The following is a 25,058-nucleotide window of genomic DNA, read 5'->3' on the forward strand; positions in this document are numbered from 1 at the left end:
ACAACTGACTCTTATGGCAGGGGTTATGCCTACTTGTTGAAAATTTGCAGATTCCTATTCATTCAAAATGGAATAAACAGAGCCATGGTATTACAGACTAGTTAGCCTCACCTCAATCATAACCACATCATCAGAGGATCTAAAGATCTGTAGGAGGAACATGCATTTTATAAGATGGCATAGATTTAGAGGAGGTACACTGCACAAGAAATCTATTATGAGTCAGTGGTGGCAGCGGCCATCTCCTACGCTGTTGTGTGCTGGGGCAGCAGCACCATGACAAGAGATGCAAATAGGCTCAATAAACTTATCAAGAAGGCTGGCTCTGTGTTGGGGATGAGCCTTGACCCCCTGGAGGTGGTGGCTGAGAGGAGAATGCTGACCAAGCTCACAGCCATCATGAACAACACCTCTCATCCGCTTCATGGGACTGTTACGGGGCAGCGGAGCACTTTAAGCAACAGACTGCTCCAGCTACGGTGTTCAAGGGAACGTTTCAGCAGGTCTTTCCTCCCGGAGGCTGTCGGGCTGCCCTAGGCTAGGACTGTTAGCCCTTCATTTGCTCGTCTATGGACAGCATGTTTGCTCTATTGTACTTTTTGGACAATCAGTCTGTATATACCTATGCACATTTTGCACATATTGTATTGTTTTTACAGTGATTATGATCATATTCTGCACACACCTATTTATTTACTGTATTTTATATTATTTTGTATTACTGTACGTGTTCTAATGTTTTGTCTATTCTGATGTCTGTTTTTTGCTTGTCTTGGGCTGCTGTAACACATCAGTTTCCCTTCAGGATCAATAAAGTCTTATCTATCTACTGCTGTAGTAACTTTATGATACTGTATATAATACAGTATATAAACATACTGTAGCATGTTGAGAGAACTTATGATAAAGTACTCTCAAATTTAAAAATATAGGAATCCAAGGTAATGTGCAGACCAATAAAAATGTGTAAAAAACCCCCAGAAAACAGGGTACTGATAAGGAGAGTTAACGCAAGATGTAATGATTGTTCAATCTAGAATTATTGGTAGTAATGCTGCTTCACATTAAAGGCTATAGGGTACTGTAATCTTTATTTATTAAATTATTAAAACTCACGGAAATGTAAATTATATATCCGTCAGGCAGCAGATCTCTTTATTCTAAAGTTATATCACAATTTAATTTCCTAAAAGCAAAAAGTGATCGAAAATATGACTACATATCCCAGGGAACACTGTTGCGCTGTATCTAGTGACGCAGATACGATGTTGTAACAGTATTTACTGCTGTTTATCTCACTTTTAAAAGTTCGGTTAGGTCTCGGGTAGAAGCGCAAAAAGAAATACGTTTTATCCCTGTGTACAACGTGCAGTAGAATATATATTAATTTTTAAAATTTAGTTTATGGAAATGAATTTTCTGAGTCATGCATTCTTACTAGTTCTTGGCTGTGCCTCGTCCGCAGTGTTCAAAACAGCAAAAATAAACGACAGACCCATTATCGGTGAGTTAAAATTATTAATCTCATTTGTTTGCTTAAAAAAAATAGACACTAACTTACAAATTTCTCTTCGTTTTATATTCTGTACTGGTTCAGGCAAGTCACTCCGTGATTTTACCGTGTCACTTGACTCCAACCGGAAGAACAGTTGAATTAGGCAGTAGATGCGGGTTTTAAATTTTAGTCAAAAGGGCCCAGTGTCATGCAGATTTTGTTCCAGTTTCAGCAATCAATCACGGTATTTCTTGCTTCATTACAGTTACCTGCAGACCACCTCAGAGACTGGGTAGGATTATTACAGTTACTGTAGTTGATCAAAAGTAAAATGAATACATTTTACAGAACTTTTTGAGCTCTGGTGCACGATAGTTGATTTGAAACAGGGAGCCTTTACTTTGGTTAATCAGGTCAGTGCTTCATTTGTCACACTAGACTGAATACTTCAAATGAAGAACACAGTAGTGAGACACACCTATGGCAAAAAGCAAAGTGAAAATTTAGAATGAAATTAGGATAATTTATACAGTATTTAATCAGTACAGATTTTACAGTGGTCGTTGTTGTTCAGTTAATATCTTGAGTGAGCATCAATCTTTTCCCAATATTACAAATTTAATTTTCGTAATGCCGTACTGCAGTGAAATAATTTCTTATGACATACAAAATAAATGTATAATGTATTTGCAATTGCCAGTATCACTCTGTTTTTAAAACATGTCACATTGTCCAGCTATTCATATACTTTGGTCTATACAATATACATTGTAATGGTGTAGGCTATATCTTATTTATTTCTATTTTTTCTCCCGTGCACCTAAAGCAAGAAAGGTCTCAAGCACAGCGATCGAAATGGTTCAGTGTTATAACCTAAAATGAGAGTTTGACTGATAAATTATTTGCCAAACATACTGTAGAGATCTTTGCGCCTTGCATTGGTAACCATGTTTATCTTATTATAGAATATTATATCAACCATTTTAGGGGTTTTGGCTCAAGAAAAATCATCTGAGAACCCAGAAATTTCTTACATTGCGGCGTCATATGTGAAGTTCCTGGAGTCAGCAGGAGCTCGAGTGGTGCCTGTAAGGTAGGAACATGAACTACGCCCTGCTCAGATAAGTGAGACCATGCACTGCAGTAAGGTTATGACATCTTACATGGCTGTATGGTTACCACTTCATCCTTTGCAATTTAGATATTGACTTACACCATCCTATAGACGTTTTATTCAGTTCAATGAATAATGTAGTGCTCAATGATGTTAAGTGGACATGATATGGAATTATGTTACAGATCTTTGGTTTGGCTTGTTTTTGAAAGCTGAACTTGAAAATAAATGACAGCCCTTTTAGAATAGGATTAGGATTGGATAAGGTAAAAAGAGAAGAGTATTGCCAGTACTATTTTAATTACTGATAATTTCTAGTTAATTCTTAGTGAAGTTTCATATTTGTCATACTGTATTATCGCTGGCAGTGATGATTTTAGAAAAATGGAGAATTAATACAATAGGTTTACAGATAAAGCGAGAAAGTAGTACTGTAATGTCTGCATATTTTTCCACCTAGTCTTAATGGCACTGTTACAGATTATAAACATAACACAATTTCAGTAGTTCCTGAAACACCTTTTGGCAAAATGTATTTGCCTTTGTCACTGTGTTACCCCATTTCCTATAGCAAAACTAGAAAATATTGCCACTAAGAATACAGTACATTATCATTTACAGACTGTAAATCAAATGACATGTAAACGTAAATGTAAAAGAAATGACAATTTTACAATATCTAGTTATGCAACCCTTTCTGATGCAACCCTAACTGATGTTACATATTGCTGCAGTGAGTAAAACAGTATATTATAATAATCTTCTTTGTTTTCAGCTCTGTAACTACTTGCTTTTTATTCTTACACGTAATATAAACAAAGCTTAACTGTTAAGTCTTGGGCTTGTTTTTTAAAAAGGCTATGAATGGGACATTAGAACATGTATTTTTAAATCTGTCAGCTGGGGAAAAGTTTTTCTTTTTAAGAAAAAGAATGGGTTTTATTCTTAAACCTACAAATGCAATAAATTCCTTTTATTTTTTGTGAAAAATGTTATAACCTTCTGACCACTAGGTTTTCCAATTTCTTAAAAAGAACAGATTTCTCGTAGTATTTCATCAACGCTTTAAAAAACTCATTTCCCCTTTCTTGTATAGAATTAATCAGTCACAAGAGGACTATGAAAAGCTTTTCAACTCTATCAATGGGTATGTATTCTACTGTATATCACTACATTTTCTTGTTTGGGGGTATTGCACCTCAAAAGTCTTAAGGTTATCTTAAGACTGTTTTTGTCTTACTGCATCACATCTTTATTTGAATCCCTCACTGTCCGGGAGAGTCAAGGATCACACTGTGTTCTTAGGCAGTGTGCCTCTTTCTCACAGTGACATGAAGCTGAAATGGAGGAGCTTGGGTGCTGTGGAGAAGGGCCAGTACAACTAGCTCTAAATCAGTCCTGCTGGCACCTGGCTAGCCCCAGCCAGCACTGTGATGAAGCAAGTCAAGGAAACGCTGTGTTGCATGTCCACTTGCTAACTTGCTAACAGTGAAATGTGAATGGGGCACTTGGCACAACATTGTACCCATACTGCATCCCCTGACACTGGATTATCTACAGACCAAGACAGAGATAAAGTGGGAAAAGGATAAGAAAGTCAAAAGTCTGCATGATCTGCTTATTCCTTTAGTTATTTTCGGTTTTAAAAACATAATAATATCATGAAAATGTAACTTTCTCCTGTCAGATTCCTGTTGCCGGGGGGAGGAGTCAACCTCATCTCTTCAGGGTATGCCAAAGCTGCAAGTGTTTTTTATCAGCTTGCTTTAAAGGTAACTTTCGTTCCTCACTGTATCTTTGACATTAATCGCAAGAGCTGCGCTGACCAAGTTCAGTTATGTGCAGAACAGATATCGAATGCTAAAGTAAGCATTTTGTCAGCTGAAATAAAAACGTTGATCCATTCCAATTGCTGATTTCGAAGCCAGTTTGAGGTTACAGTTTACTGCTGGGTAAAACAAAGTGTCTTAAATGTACTGTACATGTGTTATGAAAGAAAATGTGTGTGTCCCTGTGTGATTTATTTATTTTTCATTGAGGTCATTGCCACAGTCTGTAATGGAACACAGTACTATGGCATCAGCCAATGAGTTTTCACAGGGCATATAATCACAGGCTTATAAGGGTTCCTTCTCAGGGGCATATGGAGGCAAAACAATAAGTAAAATACACGTAAAGATTTTTTTTTATTTCTAAACTCTAAGCTTTCGAACTCTGAGCTAAGCTAAGCTACTCTCACAAAATGTCATTTTGTGCTGTTCTCATGTTTTGAAACCTGTTTTTATGAGAATGTTTATCCCTGACAGGAAGGTGTAGTTTCTGATACCTACTGATGTCTGCTGGGCCACATACTGTAGTTTTTCATAATTTCCTGTTTTGGGTAGGATTGATGTGTCCTTTTTTGAGCTTTCCTCTTCAGGACATACACCTCCATATGCAGAGCCCTACATATGCTTATATAACCTTCCCCCAACCTGCCTAAAAATTAAAAATAAATTTCTCATAGTTATGGATCATGCAGTAATGCACCGTAGAAATCATGTAGACCAGATGTGCAACATCATAAGAACTGCTTTTCGGGTATTACTAATGTAAATCGAATTACCCTTTAGTCGTCGGTTGTGACCCCATGTCCTTGATTATTTGTTTGAAACCCTGTGAACTAGGGGTGTTTTCATGCTCTGTAGTGAAACAAGGACATGGGATTGCAATTGGAAATGTAAAGGAAATTCATTCAGAATAAAGAAAATGTAATAATTCATCACAGCTGGGGTTGCGAGTGTCTGGTACAGGCTTCCCAGCCAGGTAGTTTCTAGAAGTGGCAGGTAAAACCTTTAATTTCACGTACAGTAGCTGTTAGAACTACCTACTGTAACACCCAAGGTTGGGTCCTTTGCAGTCTTCCTTTTTTTGTTATGCTCATAACCTCAGAACAGACCACTTTAAATATGTAATAATGAAATATAGTTATTTATTTTTGTTTGTTTTAGGCTAATTCTGAAGGTGACTACTTCCCTATTTGGGGTACCTGTTTAGGATTTGAGGAGCTGACTTACCTTACGAGTGGAAAGATTCTGTTAGTAAGGACTAACACTACTAGTGTTGCACTTCCGTTGATTTTTACTAAAGGTAGGTTCTCGTTCCATACAATCATACATTTCCTAAACTGTATTCTGTCCAAATTCATTTATTCGGTGTTGGATGTGTGTTAGGTGTGTAGATTTATTCACTGTGTAGTAAATCTGTAGCAGTTATTTACATTACACTGTTTTGTAGGTGCCAGAGAAAGTAGGCTGTTTAAGAACTTCCCTACAGAGCTCTTGGAAGCTCTTGCCACTGAGTCTATAACCGAAAACTCACACATATGGAGTCTCTCTGTTGAGGTGAGCCTTTCCCAAAATGCTTCAGTTTGTAGTCCATGCTTAAATAAGGTGGGTAGCTGCGTCAGCATGCGTAGGCTGCATAGGAACAAGTAATAGGTTTATTCCATGCTGAAAAAAAGAAGAAAGAAAACACAACGTTTCGGCCGTGGAGCCTTCTTCAGGTGGGTCACCTGAAGTGACCCACCTGAAGTGTGTCACACCTGAAGAAGGCTCCACGGCCGAAACGTTGTGTTCTCTTTCTTCTTTTTTTCAGCATGGAATAAACCTATTACTTGTTCCTTTGTGCTTAAATATGCAGGTCTAAATCCAGGTTGCTGCCTCAAATGGTGCCATTGGACCAGTAAGTGGCCCTATTCCCTCCCGACCAGAAATGTCATTGTCCCAGTATGGCTAATGAGGAAACTGCTGTAGGCATCTGTTCTTTGAAGAGATGTTGAACTGAGCTCAAGTGAAATCAGCACCAAAAAATTAAATTACCAAATTCTTTTTTGCTCCATTTGTGCCATTGAAAGTAGCGTTTATGCTCTTTGGTTCCATTCCTCTTACTTTTGGAGTGTTGTCACTCAGCACCACCCCAACCGGTCTCATTTGTAAGTGCTCCGTTATTGCCAAAGTGTGCCACTCAAAGTAGTGTCCGAGCTACGTTCTTTCCCGAGAGCCTCTGAGGGTGTTGCCTTTGGCAGGAAAACCCAAGATCTCCCTGCTCAGCTGAGCCAAATCCGGCCCTGTTTGGTTGAGCCAGAAACGTACTAAATTTACTAAATTGTATGGGGTTTTACTCTTTGACTTGCAATGTTAGCAAAGTAGTCAAGCTACATCTCAATCTCTGATAACTGTAAACCTTAAGTTATTTTGAAGTTGGCCCAGCCAGTGCTAAGTACCCATTTGCCAGGTTGTTTGGAATGGGGTGTTATTTGCATAGCTAGTTGCACGATTGTGAAGTAAACCTTACCGTTGCTTCCAACCTGTTCCAGAAATACAATAGTGACGAGAAACTCCGAAAGTTCTACAACATTTTGACAACTAACAAGGATGAGAAATTGGAATTTGTTTCTACCATGGAAGGTAAGACTATGTTTCATAAAAGAAGTTAATATAATAAAATGTAGAACATTCATTTATTTAAAAAGTTGGGCTACAAAAAAATACCTCACACAACTTCAACACAAAATGTCACCTAGTTCTTAGATGATCTCAGTTTCTTAAAAGTTGTTTTGCAATGATAATGAAATGTTTTATGCTATAGAAATATAAAGTGAATCTATGATATTTAGTTTAAATTTGAAGACTCCTAAGTAGGATGGACATCGTGTAAATACAGTATCAGGATGTCAGTTGTATGATAACTTGTCTGGAGCTGGTATGTATTTTAAAAGTGCATGAAAAAGGCTAAGCAGTACAGTCTGTAGGCTAAATAAAAAGCATCTGGCTTGTGGCACTGTGGCTCAGCTGCATTCAAAAGCATGTTTTCTTTGATACTCATTTGGTTTAGTTTTCTGAGTGGTCGAGAAGTCCCCACTCACAAGATTTGATCCTCTACTAATAGTTAATTTGTGTGTCCTTCATGGTTTTTACTTTCTTCCATAAGACTTGCATGTCTTACTGCCCCCCATTTCTTTATCCCATTTCTCAAAATAACTCTTAAATGCATATCATTACTCAAAATGTAAAGAACAGATTAAGAGATTACTTTATTAGCCCTATACAATTTATTGTATTAGGAATTCCTCTTTTCACAGACCCCAGCTTGCTCTCCATGAGACACGCAGACAGGGAGAGAAGCTTGGGGTCAGAGCACAGGGTCAGCCGTTTATACAGCGCCCTTGGAGCAGCTGGGGTTAAGGGCCTTGCTCAGGGGCCCAGCGGAATAGGATTCCCCTGCCCGCTGTATGATATAAACCGGCAACCTTCTAGCCACAGGCGCAGATCCTGAGCCACAGAGCCACCGCTCTGCCATAAGAAGGCTGTACCCCTGGAAATGCAAAATGTAAGGTGGGAGGCTCCTCAGCCCCCCCAAGCAAAACACTTGCAAAGGCAACCCCCAGCCCCCAGAACAGAAGAAAAAGACACATGATCATCACGCGGACACCACTCTTCTAGTTCAGCGCATTTCAGTTTTGATTTTTCTGTAATTGGCCAAGAGGGCTCAAAGCAACGTTTTGTTTTGTAACTTTTCTTTATTACTTTTAAACATTAAACATTTTAACCAGTGTTTGCACTGGATGCTTCCGAGTTGAATGCATATAAAAACGTGAATCCAGGAGCTACAATTCACTCCAGGCGCAGTGGTTAGCAGTGTTGCCTTGCAGCGCTGGGGCCCTGGGATCAATCCCAGACCTTGAGTGCGATCCCATGTCCTCCCCATGTTTGCATGGCTTTCCTCCAGATGCTCCGGTTTCCTCCCACAGTCCAAAGACACACTGATAGGTTAGTTGGCCTCTGGGAAAACTGGCCCTGGTGTGAGTGTGTGTCTGTCTCTGTCTGTCCTGTGATGGACTGGCGTCCTGTCCAGGGTGTATCCTGCCTCATGCCCATTGCTTGCTGGGATAGGCTGTGAGCCTGACCTGGATAAAGTGGTTGGAAAATGGATGAATGGATAGGGATGAAGAGTGAATAATGTTAACATCCTAAACAAATGGAACTGTGGTTTGTTTGGCCTACAGTCCTACAGAAGTTAACGTAGTACATGTTTTATTTTGAAAATGACGGCCTGTGTTGACAGCTGTAACCCTGTTTTAAAATAAAAAATAAACACCGAGGTCTCCTAGGAAAATAAGTACAAATGCTTCAATTAGGTTTCCACGGGAATTCCATTGTTTTACATATGGCTTGATTTTTATTCTGTGTGCAGCCTATGATGTCCCCATTTATGGAACTCAGTGGCACCCTGAGAAGAATGCCTTTGAGTGGACAAGACCATACATTCCCCATTCACCTAATGCAGTGAAGGCTACCTTCTATATGGCTGATTTCTTTGTCAATGAAGGTAACTGATCAGGTTCTGTTCCGGTGTTAAAGCCTCCCGATTGGGTCAAATCAAAGTGCTGCGGGGGGGGGTCACAAAGCCTCCACTTTAATGTAGGCCCTGCTGCTGCCTGCCAGGCTGGGGGCCATCTCAGACTGGGAGAGTGACATACAATTCTGTGGGGCTCTTGTGTCTTGCTGTTCAGAAGTTGATCATGTCACTGGCTGCAAGCTGGGAATGGAGTGGGGTTTAAAGAATCTGTTCTCTGACCTCAAATACTGTTCTTTTAATTTTAAAATAAGCATGGAAGTGTGTATTTTAGTGGGAGGTATTTCAGTATATAATCATCCTGAGTTAGTGTGAGGAGCAGGCTCAATAGCCTAAATGATCAAATATTTGTATAAATTAGCAAATAATATACACACACACTGTCTATATACACTTACAGAACATTGACTAACAGATTTAAGAACACATTTTATTTCAGTAGAGAATGGCTTCAGCTACTACATTGTCCTGAAAGATGAAGCTGCAGTTAATTTACCAAAAATGTCTAAAACGTAATCAAGAGCTTAATTTGTTGTATTAATAATTTACTCTGCATTAGTCTCTTATTTAGAATGTATTTTTTGTTTAAAATGTGCTTTCAACAGATATAAGCAAAAAGATATTTATGGATGTGCTGTAAATGGGTTTTCTTTGTTTTTAACAGCAAGGAAAAACTTTCACCATTTTCCAAGTGAAGAAGAAGAATCAAAAGCTCTGATCTACAACTACAGTCCAGTTTATAAAGGAAATCACTCTCCTTTTGAGCAGATCTATATATTTTCTTAGCAACAGGGTTTTAATTGAAAAACATTTTTGTTTGCTCTTAAGGTGGCAAGGCAATAGTTTACGAGTATATATCTTTCATTTGATTGAATGCTTATTCAGAAGAAAAGAATGATTGTGACAGATGATTTATAATTTTCTTGAATAATGTCATTACTTAAATTTGATGGAACAAAACCAAAATCAAGAGGCACTTTACAATTATAATTTTAATTGCATGTCCAGTGAAATAGAGATGTTGGGTGGGAAGCTGTGTTGGTGTGTGTTGGCTACAAAGGAAACATTGAAAGGTTAATAAGGAACAAGTAACGGGTTTATTCCATGCTGAAAATTCCATTCTTTCTTCTCTTTTCAGCATGGAAAAAACCCGTTACTTGTTCCTTTGCAGCCTGTGCATGCTGATGCAGCTACCCACCTGAACTATTAAAGGTTAATTCCAAGCTGAAAAATAGAAAGGAGAAACACAACATTTCAGCTGTTCAGTTCATCAGATGTCCTCTGCCCCTCTATACCTAAAGAAACAGCCGAAAAATTGTGTTTCTTCTATATGTTAGCTTGGATTGAACCTTTATTAGTTTCAGTGAAATAGAGGGCTATCATTTTGCTTTCTGCATTTTTTTTGTGTGATTTCTACTTGAATGTATTTTTAATTAAAATGCTGAAACCTTTAGAGTTTTTTAAATATAGTGTATGTTTTGGGTGCACTTTTTGTCATTTACACCACAGAATTTCCAGTTTTGTCACAGATGCCTGCTTTCTCAGTGATGATGTGTCTTACGACAGGTCAGGATTTCTACCATCTTACTGCATGACGTACTGTACATGTACAAGATCACTGTGCAAAATGTGGCTTCATGTCAGTGATGACCTGGGGAAACTTCAGCATTTTGTGAAACATCATACCCTGGTAGTATTTTAGAATTTTAATACTTTTAAGAGGATGATTTGTAAGAGACTTTAATAGTTTTATGACATAACGCTATTTTTTTTCTTTTTGTTAATCTAATCCCCATAAATTCCCGTCCTTTTACTATTCTGTCTCTCTTGACAAGCTCGCGGACAAAGCATTTCATTGCCGACAACACTGCTGTATGCTGTACTGTTTGTGCATTGATAAATAAATCTTGATTAACTGATTGAGACATTTTTGATTTGTTGTTTGACATTTGTTTTGCAAAAGTTTTTAGTGTTCTTTTAGCACAACTTAATCTATCAAATTATTATTCCCAGTGTTACAATCTCCTATTGGTTCCAGAACTCAGAATTGTTCCCTCAGACTCCCAAACTTCGGCTTGATACTGAATAGAATGGTGCCCAATTAAGAAAACAATAACTGTCCTAGTTAATTATTTCTGTAACGTACCTACAGTCATTAGCATCTCCTTGTTACATGAATAAAACGTAGGAATTACAACATTTTATATAAACAAAATGTGCTGGTATAGAGAGGTATTCATGCTGGACTCAATGATTGCGAGGCATCCAGGTCCTGTGGCCACAAACTAGGTCCAGATTATCACCCCTGCTTGATGGACGGTCTTGTGGTTCATTCAGGTGAACCTAAGCCATGCAGCAACATTCTTTTTGGAGAGAAGGGGTTTTCTCCTGTCTACACATCCACAAAAGCCATTATTGTTCAATCTTTTGCTCATGGCAGAATCACGAACTCAAAATGTTTACCTTTTTGACTGAGGCTTGGAGATCCCTGGAGCATCATACTGTCTGACCGTGGGGTGAATTTGCTGGGACACCCACTCCTGAGTAGGCTGGCAACCGTCTTGAACTTTTCCTCCCTTGTAAATTCTCTTTCTCACTGTGGAATGATGGACTGCATATTGTTTGGAAATAGCTTTGTATCCTTTCCCAAACTAATGAGCAGCAACAATTATTTTGCTGAGATGGTCATGGATATCTTTTGACCTAGCCATGATATGTTACCACAAACCTGACTGTTCCACTCCAAACTGACAACATTTCTGATTCTATACACAGAATCCTTCCCGATTATCAACTAATTATGTGCACGTTTAACAGCACCAGATTCCAATTACCTTCTTAATGGATATGGAAGCAGTAAGGATGCTTTTATTTTTTTTGCACAAGGCTTCTGAAATTTGCCTTTTTTTTGCTTAAATAATAAAGTGTGTTTTATTATAAAGTAATTCTGTGTTATTTATCACATGAGGTTAGATTTATCTACTGTTAGTACAAAACCAACATTTTGCAATGGCCAAATTCAGTCTCTATACTTGCAACCCATTGAAAATGTGTGGTTCGAATTGAAGAGGGCAGTCCATGAGCACGTAAAAGTTACCAAAAGATATAAACTATCTGGAAAGCATCTGTATGAAGGAATGGTATAAGATCCCTCTCAATATTTTCACCAACCTCATAAAACATTATAGAAAGAAGCTCAATCCCATTGTCGTTGCAAGGAGAGCCAATAATTGTGGCACATATTTTAAAAACATATTTATAGTTTGAAAAACTAATTTTTGGTCGATTTCATTCGATCATTAATAAAATATATTCCGCTTGTTGATAAATTACAATATAGCTCATTACCTGTTGATTTTTTATGCAACTTTTATTGTTCATCTTTAGCAGGATCAAAATGGAGGTGACACTGTTTTTTTCTTTAGAAATGTGCTATTACTTCATCTTAAATTGAAAAAAAAGTGTGAAATTTTCTTTGCTCTTTAAGATTTGGCCATATACACAAATGAATAAAATTGCTCCTTTATTATTACTACCAGAGATTATCTTATCCATGATTAAATAATTCAGTTATAATACTTAGCCTCTAGATGGCATATATCATTTACATATGAGGTACACAGATTTAGGAATTACATGAGCGTAGGCCACTAAATATATACATATTTGTGAAGATAAAATGAGTTGTACATTTTTACTTGGGGATAATTGTGTCGATAAATTAATGTAATTACTCAAAGATGAACCAGTCTGAACAGCTTTATCTGTTATTTTGTGATCTTTGTGCAGCCCAAGAGAGTTCACCAACAGTACAACCAAAGAAAACGCATAGGAATAAACTGCAGGTTTAAAATGAATGGGAAATTTGCTAAGACAGTCTGATCAGTGTGTTTGATAATTACTGAACGGTCATTTTCTTGTCATGAAACGGTATTTCAATGAAAGACACATTAGTCTCTGATGATCACATCCTAACCACACTGTTGTTCTGCAGCAAAAGGAAACGTTTTTCTTAACACTTTACAAATATCTAACAGCATTTCAGATACTTTCAGATTAGAATCACCGAGAACTCCTATGAAGAAGTAGTTTAAATAAAGAAACCATCAGAGGCTTTTATGGTGTGGTAGGTTTTTCTTTTATGAAAATTTCACCAGATAACTATGAAAGCATCTTAGTTAACATTTAAAACTAAGAAATTTGAACTTTAGAGAATAACACTCATTGATGAACTCGCAGACACAGTTAAACTACTCCAATTTACAGTTTATTAATAATTGACAAGAAATTCTTGTTATTAACACTAATTTGTACACAGTACCCCAAACTGGTCTACCATTGCCTGAAAAAAACTTTACATAGTGTTCTTATTTGTAACACTTGTCACATAAGAATGTGTAAAATATTTACAGGTAGAAATTAAATGTGCAAAATGGTTCTACTATTCTACATACAATAAAAATATCCACAGACTGTCACACATACAAAGCCAGAAATAGTGTATTTCGTTTTTTTCCCCAAAAGATAAGAATTAGTTTATTGCAGCCTGTCTCAAGCTGGCAGTGTTGGCAAAGCATGACATATTAGTACATGAAGAGGAACTTAAAAAATAAAAATAGAGCTAACACTTTCAAAACTGTGATATGCAGAACATGTAGTTATTACCTGTCCTGTTACAGTAGCTGACCTAAGAACAAAATATTATAATGTACCAACACTAACTGCCTAATGCTCTTTTGTGTCTTGAAGTGTTTGGAGAAGCATACAAAATACTGTGCATTCTTTAGTTACTCAAAGTTTCATTTTCTAAGTCTTGCAGTAGAAGAGACTTATACTTATTGGAGCCTGTTTGACCTTCACAAAGATTTTCATGAAGTAAATATTAAAGAATCATCAAAGAAGAGCCATGACCTGCCTTAAAATCCTTATGAATTGTATAGTTGAAAGCATGTTGCAAAAGAACTGTAAAATGCTTCATTTATCCTGCAAGTTAAAAAGTTTTGTCATTAGTATACGAGTTGAAATGGAAAGTTATATGCTGTGAAATTTTCTGCTGCCTTTTTAAAACTGCCTTTAAGTGTTAGTGTTAACATCCATCCATTTTCCAAACTGCTTTATCCAGTACAGGGACGCTGGGGAATGGGACACTAGTCCATTGCAGAAGTGTTAACATTTCTTTTCTGAAAATCTGATTAACATGACAGGACTAACACACGTACTGTACTTAAAAGCCTGTTTTAGCACTCTGTGAGGTGCCACAGTGGAATCTATATTATCAAGTCATTTATTGATCTGTTTCAACAAGACCACAAACCGTGGAATACTGCTGACTGGTCTCAGTGGCCTATCTGAGACATCACCTGTAAAAAATTTCAGATAGGACGGCTGGTTTAAATTTAATTTAGGTTCTGAAGACTACACTAACAAAATACAGCACCAATGTGAATTTCTGTCCTATTTGGCTACCACTAAACAAGTTTAAACATTTAAAGAAAATAGAACAGTTTCTATGCCACCATTCACTTTTTCTGCTGTCCAGCAGAGGGTGATAAAGTCTGTCTTAAACCTTGTCTCCAGTTTTCATTTACACTGAAGAAAAACAAAACTTGCAGTTATTTTCGATATGGAGCCTCAAATGAAAACTACACAACCTAGTAAGTGATCAAAGAAGTTACAGATTTTTATGAAGGCACTAGTATTAATATGAAGAATGTACAGCCTGAGAATGGTCATTTGTAAAAGGTAGTAAATGTTAACTGCCTTAAAAAAAACTTAGTGGATCAAATAAAGAAACAAAGAGACTCAAAGTTAAATTCTAAAACTAAAAAATACATTAACGTATCTTAATGGATTTTATTCATGTGAAGAAAGGACATTTAAAAGGAGCTGCTGAAAGAACAAGAATAAGATGTAAGCAAATGAGGTCCGCGTCAGGTGGTCGTTTCGCGTTTCGTAAGTTAGCAAGTTAATCGGAACCCAATAGCAAAGCTGGAATTTTAAAAGTGTCAGATGAGTTCATATTTCTGCATTTTAAAAACGAATACATATGGAGGTTTCTATTTATGATGTATAAGATTTTTAACAATCTATTATTTTGTATATTTAAAAAAATAAAATGATCTTTTAAGATCATGTACTGTATAATAAGAAAAAAAGCGAGTAGGTTACGTTATAGTGAAAGGATTTTGAAATGCTGTCATGATTCAACTGCCTCTTGAAGTTTTATAGAAAGTGTAGTACGCGAAATACAAATGCTTCTCGCATCTCATTTTCCACTCATGGTTTAGTTACCCGTGACGTTATGTGTCCTTTTACTTTGTGAAGCAGTACGTTTGCCGATTTAAAGAGGAGAGCGTTCTTCACCTTTCCTCCTCAAGATGTCTGAACAGGCGACCAGCGAACACAATTTGCATCACGAGCAAGGTTGCCGTTGATGTTCACTGGTTACAGGTGGGGGGAAAAATAATCTGCACTTCATTTCCAGATACAGGCGCTTGTCTACTTCATTTGATATTGAGTGAACTTCTCTAGAGCGCTGCTCACTGAAACTATATTTCAATCATTTCTCGGGAAACATCACAAAACGTGAAACTCCTCAGAGGTCAATACAGTCGTACATTTGCTGGTAGGAGAATTAGATGTTTTTTTCTTCTGTATGCAAGGAAATGGTATTTTTCTACACTGTTCATCATAAGCCATATCGATATACTGTATCAGCCCCAGGTATGAAAAAGGCTGCATCACTGGTGTTGATGATTTAAGCCTGCTACCAGATACAAGTCTGATGAGCAAAAGAAACCTAATTTTATCACTACCTCAAAGATATTGCTGTCATTCTGATGATGGAAAAAATATTTTTCTCTGGCCAGCTAACTTAATACTTTTACTAGCATAATGAATTTAGTGCTAATATAGTAAAATAAAATAAAAAACCATACGGCCAGTTATGGACAGTATTCTTTTTAAAAATGAGCTTCTCATTAAATGTTTCAGAGACTACTTAATGGTGTGTTTATTTTTTAGCAGTTTTACATTAGAGGTACATAATATACAACTTTCCTCTGTGTAAATCCTATTCACAATAACAGATAAAAGGAATTCAGGGTAACTAATGTAGCTTCATTAAAATATTTAAATGTAGATGGTAGTTGAATCAAGGGGCATTATGTATGAACAAAAACTGATCTTGTATATCGTTATAATTTTATGCATGGCAACATCCATAATGTGACATTGCGCAGATCTTGAGGAAATATAAAAAAAGAAAGCATGAACATATGGAGGTCTTAACTAAGTCTTTTATATGCAGGATGAGTTCTTGTCTTTGTCTCAAACACTTTTTGACCTATAAATATAATTAGCAATGCTGAGCATCTTTGAAGTTTTACAGAATATTTACACGAGACGAGATGTTACTGCCATTTTGATTCACATGTCCCATGGGAGTTTATGTTAAAATTAGGAATTTCAGCTCTTTTAATTTTAGAACGGAATAGCATTTAAAAAAATCACAGAATGGAAAATTGAGAAAACGTAAGAACATTACATAAACATTGCACCCTTTAAATATTTTTAAAAAATCTATCACACACACAGTGACATTTAACCCATATAAAAAAAGAGTTCAGGACTGTAGAACTTCCATAAAAGATTTTAAAAGGTGTAATAATGTTTTCTAGCAATTTAGAGTTTAGACCGGTGTGGAATGGCTGCCAGGAGATGGGAACTGGGCGTTGAGATCACACCAGTAACGTACCTATATTAATTCATGTCTTGTGCATAAAACAAGCAGACAAAACATTGCATTTCATATCACCGGTGTCCCAGTACAGTTGTCATGCTTAAGAACACAATTCACAGATCACCAAAACTGAATTCAATCTGTTGGTTTACATACAGTATGGATCCTAGTAATCAATTTGGTCAAAAGTTGACAGTGTGTAAGTCCCTGCCCACACACACACAAACTCACAGCAAAACACATCTCATAGCCACAGCCACGCACAAACAGCACATTCCAGACACCCTTCCAGACTCCACCTCTCTTCAGAGAGCTGTGAATCACACAGTGGCCTTTCTTCTTAAAGTAGCTCCTTCGGTTAAAACCAGTTGCTGTTTGTCATTTAGTTCGACCTGTCAGAGATAAAAGGAAGGACAAGTGTTAATGATAAATCACCTCATCGCAATGTGCCTGTGTGATTGAATTTTTAAAGGCTGATGATTTTTTTCTTATTGAGTTTAGATTGCCAAACACTTAATAAATAACAAAATGGTCAACTGCTTAAGATATCATACAATGCCCTCCAACAGGTGTGGGACAGTGGTTCTTTAAGTATTCATTCTGGAGCCACAGTGAATTACAATATCAATAAAGATGAGAGGTACAGTTTCATGTATATCTCTACAAGGTTTCAGAATTGGCTTAGAAGTACAGAGATGAGCCAGGAGAGTTTTGAAACTAATTGTGTGGACAGGTGAGTCCGAGAAAATCCTTGATCAAAGTGATTGAAAGCTCAAAGTGTACAGAAAGAGAGAAATTTCAGATGCACCACTACATCTGTGAAGCATGGCAGAGGTAGAGTATTTTCATCCTCAGTATGGGCCCGGTTCCCTCATTTTTCTGGATAATGTACCTATTGATGGCACAATAGCTAAACAAGTAGCAGAATGAATTCTGAAGTTTACAGAAACATTTAGTCTGCATATGTAGAAGGAAATGCTTCCCCACATAATGGGTAGCACTTCTCCATGCAAGTTCAAGTTCAATACCTCATTGTATGGAATTTGGTTTGGTGAGTGCAAGCAATTAAAAGACATACAATACAAATATACCACACAGAGCCAATAATAAACAGCATCCACTCAACACATTTTCACATACCAACCTTAAACACACACCAGTAATAACATATTTAGCAGTGAGACCAGATGAAATGAAATAACAGTGAGCCATGCAAACATTTAAAAATGAAAGTACTGAGTTCATACATCTCACAGCTTCCAGGTAGGTACCGAACCTATTAGTGCCTGTTTTGATAGACCTAAGCACTTATCAGAGGGAAGGAAAGTGAACAGAGGTTGGGCAGTGAGGATCTTTAAAGCTTTGCGCTTCAGTCTAGAGAAATAAAATGAGTCCACAGAGGGAATTTTATAGAAGCTATACACTACTCTCTCCATCTGTTTCTTGTCCTGGGCTGAAGTGTTGCTATACCACCCAGTGATGGAGAGGAACGAAACACTCATGTCATGTAGCATGACAATTACCAAGGAGCTCATCAGCAGATCTTATATACGGTAACCCCTCATTACACAAGCTTGATTCTTTCCTGGAAAACTGCTTGTAAAGCAAAAACGTATATAAGGGAAATTAAATTCCCATTAATTCCTGTGTTGCAATCTCCAATTGGTTCCAGAACTCAAAAACGTTCCCTCAAACACCCAAGTTCTACCTTAGTATGGCATGGAATGGTACTCATTCCTGGTCAATTGAGTAACATGCCTAGAGTCATTAGTCACAAGCCAATGCATAAATAATAATGTGGAAAATGCCACCAATCCTGCTCATTTACTGTACTGTATACTACATTGTTACAGTCGTTAGCAAATGCATAAACAAGGTAATTCAAGTACAGTAAAGGAACAAGTAAAGGTTTATTCCATGCTGAAAAGAGAAGAAAATAAACAACTTTGCATTTTTCTTCTCTTTAAATGCATATAGGTACTGTACTATATGCATTTAACACACAAGCCTTTATTATAAAAAAGTTCTTATGCAATAAAAAATAAAAAGTAAATTCTTCATCCAACTAGATGTGAGAAAGACAACAATGCTAATAACCTTTCATTAAATGAAAAATGAATTACTAGACCATATAAATGAAACCTTGTATAGCAGTTGGTCTTATAGTGAGGGATTACTTTAACACATTTTTGTATTTCCTGCTGTGTGCTGACACCCTTCCCTATTTATTTGTTAAATTTAACAGATTGAAAAAAATAAAACAGTAAATGTGGCATGTGCAAAAGTTTGGGCACCCAATTTTCTGATTCATATTAATATGATCACAAGATCATAATTTCATCATCACAAATACAAAGTGCTTGCCTGTAAACCGAAAATAGGCACATTTGACTTTGCTGTCCCAATACATCTGGAGGGCACAGTATTTTAACCTGAGACACAGTCTAAAAATAAGCAGCTGAGCTGGAAGAAAAGAAATTCAGACAGTTCAGTTTCTGTAATACTGTTCACTGATGATACACAGCCAAAATATCATCCCTAATGTATTGGTTAAGAGCTCTTGTAGCAGAACATGTTTTCCTAGCAAAGGATAAATGAAAAAGGGTGGAAATTGTAGTAACACAAAAATAGGTTATGTCACATCTAGAAAATATTAAAGTATTTTCATCGACCTCAACAATGAAATACTACTCAGTTGAAAAGACATTATGAGGGGGACAGAATTTTTCTGCTATGCTTGAGCTGACCAAACGCACTCATATACTAGAAAATGTCACACCTGTCAATCTAGTATGAACCTGAAAAGCAGAGAAATTTAAAGGGTAAGATTTAAAAACTGAAAATATATATAGATTCATAAATTCATATATAGAAATAAACCTTTACATAACATTTTACATTCAAAATAAAAAAATAAGATATATATTTAATATATATCTGGTTTATTGTTTGAAAAAATCATGGAATTTACTAGTAACTATACAGTAACTTAGTATGTATATTCATTACATTCTACACAACCACAATGTCCAGAACATGCTATTACGAGAAAATGTCAAATGTCAATTTTATTAAGAAATGTCTGTTATTGATTTGTATAGTTCTGCACTTCAATTTTGAATGCTTTATTAAAAAGGCTTTTGGAAGCCCTGTTCTTTTTTTATGATGTCCTCAGATCATATTAATGTCATGCGCATGTATTCAGGGAAACAAAATAAACAAATATTATACCATGAAAGAATTATCTTCAATCAATTTCCTGCAGTTTAAAAGTGAGAGCTCCCATTATGTGGCGCATTTTATTTTTTCCGAAAGAAATGAAACAATTTTGGCTATAAAATATTTGTATCTGCCTTCCTAATAGCCTTCTATCTAACACAAAATATGTTTTACCATCATTCTCAGCAACATCATCACTCCTTGAGGATTTGTTTCTCTGTTCGTGTGTGGTATAATAAGCTAGGAAGTGATTTTGCTAATGGAAGATCAAGATTAAGGGTATTAAGAGGTACTAATCTGAAGGTTGGAAAACAATCCCCCTCGTGAATTCAGAGGGGCAGCGACCATTGGCCCGTCTTGTGAAAATGAAGCAAATCCCGGCTCTTTTGAAGTTGGGGCTAGAGCATGCTAGCCGTGTACTCTTGAAAATTAACCACATTACAGAAGCCAACATGGATGTCTTCATCTTCTTACATGCAGGGACTGGGGTATGACTGTTGAAAACAAAGTGACATTTGAATGTTTTGCTCCATGCACTGGCATCAGAACTGATAAAATCAATGTTTGTTTAAATCCAGATCAGAAGCATGCAGCACTGAAATCCAGCACCCATTTATATGACTTTTAACAAAGTTATCAAATGTCTGTCTTTTAAAACTGCACAAATAAAAATTAAATCTCAAACCAGAAGAGATATTACAGATCACATAGATCAGAAACAGACAGAGAGAAGCAGAAAACCCACTTCAGTCCAAAACAAGCTGAAAGGTTTGTTGTTGTTTTTTCTCTAAGGGTATTTTTTATAGTCTTTTACAAATAGTTGTGAGATTTGTCGCTTTGTGCTTCAAGGCTACTAATTTATCCTTTTAAAAGTTTTGACCACAATGAAGCCTCTGAGAAGTTAAATTAGCTCATGCTTCATGATGATCTTTGACACGTTGAAACCATAAAAACAGTAGGTTAGCGCAGAACATTTGGGATGCATTTCCAATCTGGAGGAAACTGGGACAAAAACCATGTTGAAAATGGAACATTACCACTTAAGGATGAGTGATAAAATTTTAAATAAGCTTCTTCCATTACACTGCAGAAACTAGGGTAGCATGCTCTGAAAGAGCAGGCAGATCAGAAAAGTAACTGAATGCTTTGTACTGTAGTACTACATTTTAGTACTGTAATTGTATTACTGCACTCAGCCAAGGAGGGCAGTTAGCATTTCAAGACTTAAAAGGAGATCCTTCTTGGTCTCAAAACGTACTTTTTTTCCTTCTTTGTCATGTGCAGTATTAGGCAAATGCTGCAGAATGTGCACAGTTACATTTATGTTGAACCTTGGAGCTTTGTTATTCCGACACTGAACACTATAGTGTAAAAAAATGTGCCGCCCTTCAGAGGAGATGTAAAACCAAGGTCCTGACTCTCCGTGGCATTTCTCGAAAAGTATAGGGGTGTTACCCTAGTATCCCAGCCAAATTTCCCCCTGGCTTTTATCAATCATGGCCTCCTAATAATCCTCATCTCTGAATTGGCTTCATCATCTGTTCTCCTCCCCACTGAGAGCTGATGTGTGGTGAGCATACTGGAGCAATATGGCTGCCACCACATCATTGAGGTGGGGCTGCGCACTGGTGGTGGTGGAGGGGAGTCCCCATTACCTGTAAAGTGCTTTGAGTGGAGCGTTCAGAAAAACACTACATACAGTAATTGTAAGGATTATTATTCTTCACTATTATTCTCTAACCTTCACCATAAAGTACCCAAATTGTGTGCAATCCCATTTTCTGTCCCTTTTAAAATAGAAAGTACTGTTTACTGAAAGAAAAGGCCACAGTGTTTTGTACACTATTCACAGACTGCACTTGCCATAATGTGTAAATATGCTGTGTGGCTTTTGGCAATAATCCAACAGGCCACAAAGGTCTCAGCATGTACTCGCCTCACTCTACACAATACACTTTCATTTACTGTCTGCTGCAGAGAAAAATGTTAACTGCTCAGAAACAGCCACAGGGTTAGATGCAGAATACAGCTCCTGCATTAATAAACCTGTATTAGTTTTTAACCCATCATTCAATGTGGATGCCTTTTGTTTGACTTTATGAAAATACACTTTAGACCCTGTCAAATGTACTTAAATCCTGAAAAAGTCAAATTAATGTTTTTTTCAACTCAAATACTGACATTAATCAACCCTCACCACTCACTTGATTTACTTTCTTTTACATGATCAACTGTGGCACTCACTTTTAAAAAAACAAATCTCATAAAATGATTATGCATGTCATACATTATCAATCATTTTTACATAACATTTAAAAAACAATGACAAGTGCATAGTCTAACAGCAATTCCAGTTAAAAAAATTAACACACTACCTTTCTCATACAAGGATTTATAGGCTGCACCCAAATTAGAAATATATTGCACCTGCTAAATTTGTTAGACGGGTAACTGCACCACCGGTTTCTCTAATTCACATTCACAAAGTCAGACAGCAAAACAATCTATTTTTGACCAGTTGCAGCCATAACTATAAAAAGTAGGAAAGAACTGTCAAATCCACTTTTTGCAGCTCACTTGGTTTTTCCTACAAAGTTTTTGTTTATTTCAGTGTATGTGGAGAGTTTGCACTTAACCTCAAAAGCTCTTCAGTGGTTTCTAGAGGCTGGGATTAGTGGCAGTATTAACATACACTAAACATTTCTAAAAATATATTCATAGGCAGTTTGTTGAAGGAATGTCTTTATAATGTTTTATAATCTATTCACTTATGTGTAAAAATGTTTTGCACGGTTTTGTGCAATTTTAATTGGAATGTCCATCACATTTGCATGCACTTGCAAGAATGTTCCCAATGATAACATTTAATGATAATACAAAGTTATTTATTTAATAAATTGCTCAGGGTTGGATTGCAAACCAAACCAAACAGTACAAAATGACATGTCTGTAGTAATGGAGGGTTCCTAGGAAGCAAGGAAATAGCAGAAGATTTAGAAGTGTGATCATACAGTATATGGACCCAGTGGTCTCATCTTGTTTTATTTAACCTTTCTTCTATCCTTTGCTGGGGAGAAGAAAGCAACACTTTTGCTTTTTAGATAATTTCCCTGCCTGATCACATTTGCATTCTTCACAATAATGAGACACAGAACTTATGATTTTGTAAAATGCACAGAATTTTTCAGAATGTTCAGAATATTCAAGTAGAGGATTACCACAAAGGCTGGTATCATATCTCACTCATGTATATATACTGTATATATCTGTGTACGTATAAGCCTTGTTGCTGAACTGGCTTCTCTCAAGAAAAAGGTGGACGAGATTCTTGTTAGAATAACAGTAGCTACCAGCAAACAGACTGGCAGAATGGCCACCTTTTGATTGTAACATTCACTATGTTCCTATGTGTACCTTATAACAGTATACTGTATACAAGCAAATGAAAATATTGCTACTGTGTATAAACCTATACTACATTCAAAATAAACAATTATAAGATCAAAATTTATATTTAATAAAGATCTACAGTACACGCATTCAATGACATATTTTCACAGTACAATTAAGAAAATTATAAGAGATATAACACCTCATTTCACCTCATTTTCAAATTATAAATAAATAAAGCACAATATGATTTAAAGTTCAGACATGATTATAGGACAAAGCTTAAACAGCAAAGGAGGCTCAACAACAAAAACTGAAATGTTTACAGTAAAAGAGTTATTTCTCTTCCTATCCACTTACCTTGTGGTGGAATTGTAAAGCATGTGTCAATACCGCCTAGTGGCCTTTCTCTCTTACGTTTGATTAACTGCTTAATTTGCTACCCTTAACCTAGGTGTCTGTCCTACTCGCTAACAACTAATTACAATGTCTAACCTAATGCCTCACACACACACCAAAAGGTCTGAATTAATTTACATTTAAAATAAGAAGTTATAATTGCTTCAAAACCCTTACTCAATTACAATTTACATCTTGCAGGAACAGCATCTTCACTGTTAGTAAGACGTTAGGCAGTAGTTAGTTGTGGTATCCACAGCAACCGCTTCAACATACAGTTAGTTCTTTAGTCCAGTTAGAATGAAGGAGGATGACGCATTTCCTTTACTTACAGATAAACCGGTTTTAATTGGACATGAGAAGATTTCTGGAGTGAGGAGTGGTAGGTGTACGAATCACGTCCACCTATAAAATCAACTGAAATCACAACATAACCATAATCATGAGAATTATGGGCAAAACAAATCATTACACATGAAAAAAAACACAAATGTGGAATGCAATTAACAAAAAACAGCATGCAGTAACATCTCTAAATCTTGGCTATGAAACAACTTTAAAGAGAATGATCATTTCCTGACAATGTTACGTAAACAAAACAAAGGTATGTTGATTCATTTTTACCCATTTTATCATTTTGTGCACAGTACCTTGTTTTTCATGCGCTATTTTATTCCAGCTGCCAAATCCATTTTTTGCATCTCTGGCAGCTAAACTAAAATGACAACTAAAACTATGGGAACATTTCTACCTCATAAGCCCACGCCAAGGTTTATCCCCAGAGGTAGAGCCAGTCTTAAATGCACAGATAGAAAACAGGAAGCATTTAATAGACTACAAGCCTACAGAGACATCATATACAGCAGGAAAAAAGGCACTGGGACACTGACAAAATACCAACATGGTATAGACTATTTCTGCCCTTCGCCTTACATGCAAGGACACGACCTCTTTCACACCGAGTGAATAATTTCAGCACATTTTGAACAATATCTCTGCGAAAGAGTCCTGTGAAGAAGATATACCAAGGTGCTTTCACTCATCAAGGATAGCTCAGTAGCCTTCCTGTCCAGACCTTGACAGTCTTTGACGAGAGATGCGTTATGGGATACAGCAGGGTCACATGTCTTGATATACAAAGAAGCTGTATCTCCTGGCCAAAACATCCAGAGGGATGTCTGCCTGTCTACACCAAAATAGTAATCTGATAAAAATAGGGAGCACCCTTATGGAAATTGGTAAACTGAACTAAACTGAAGTGCAAAACTCTCAATCTATTACCTGACCAGGCCCTAGACATGAAA

General features: G+C 36.7%; 2 protein-coding genes across 6 annotated transcripts in view; one reads left to right on the top strand and one right to left on the bottom strand.

The window, feature by feature from the left end:
- The first annotated feature begins 1,228 nt into the window (after positions 1-1,228).
- Positions 1,229-10,925, top strand: ggh (gamma-glutamyl hydrolase (conjugase, folylpolygammaglutamyl hydrolase)). Of its 2 annotated transcripts, XM_088642362.1 has the most exons (10): positions 1,229-1,504; positions 1,761-1,787; positions 2,483-2,588; positions 3,706-3,756; positions 4,297-4,381; positions 5,600-5,738; positions 5,886-5,992; positions 6,967-7,057; positions 8,844-8,978; positions 9,670-10,925. In XM_088642362.1, the coding sequence occupies exons 1-10, from the start codon at positions 1,405-1,407 to the stop codon at positions 9,789-9,791; spliced, it is 963 nt and encodes a 320-aa protein (XP_088498488.1). In that variant the 5' UTR covers positions 1,229-1,404; the 3' UTR covers positions 9,792-10,925. The 2 variants fall into 2 exon arrangements, with proteins under 2 accessions (XP_088498488.1, XP_088498489.1); XM_088642363.1 differs by lacking the exon at positions 1,761-1,787.
- A 2,325-nt stretch (positions 10,926-13,250) lies between these two features.
- Positions 13,251-25,058, bottom strand: part of LOC148655633 (sodium/potassium-transporting ATPase subunit beta-1-interacting protein 3-like) — a 158,980-nt gene continuing 147,172 nt past the window's right edge. For 3 of the 4 annotated variants that reach the window (XM_088642351.1, XM_088642349.1, XM_088642350.1), the window contains one exon: positions 13,251-17,138. In XM_088642351.1, the coding sequence (XP_088498477.1) occupies positions 17,067-17,138 (72 nt within the window). In that variant the 3' untranslated portion in view covers positions 13,251-17,066. Of the gene's footprint in view, positions 17,139-24,086; positions 24,172-25,058 lie in introns of all 4 variants that reach the window. The other variant, XM_088642348.1, reaches the window with a different exon arrangement.

Source organism: Lepisosteus platostomus, chromosome 8 (genome assembly GCF_059453375.1).
Source record: "Lepisosteus platostomus isolate fLepPlt1 chromosome 8, fLepPlt1.hap1, whole genome shotgun sequence".
NCBI classification, from domain to species: Eukaryota; Metazoa; Chordata; class Actinopteri; order Semionotiformes; family Lepisosteidae; genus Lepisosteus; species Lepisosteus platostomus.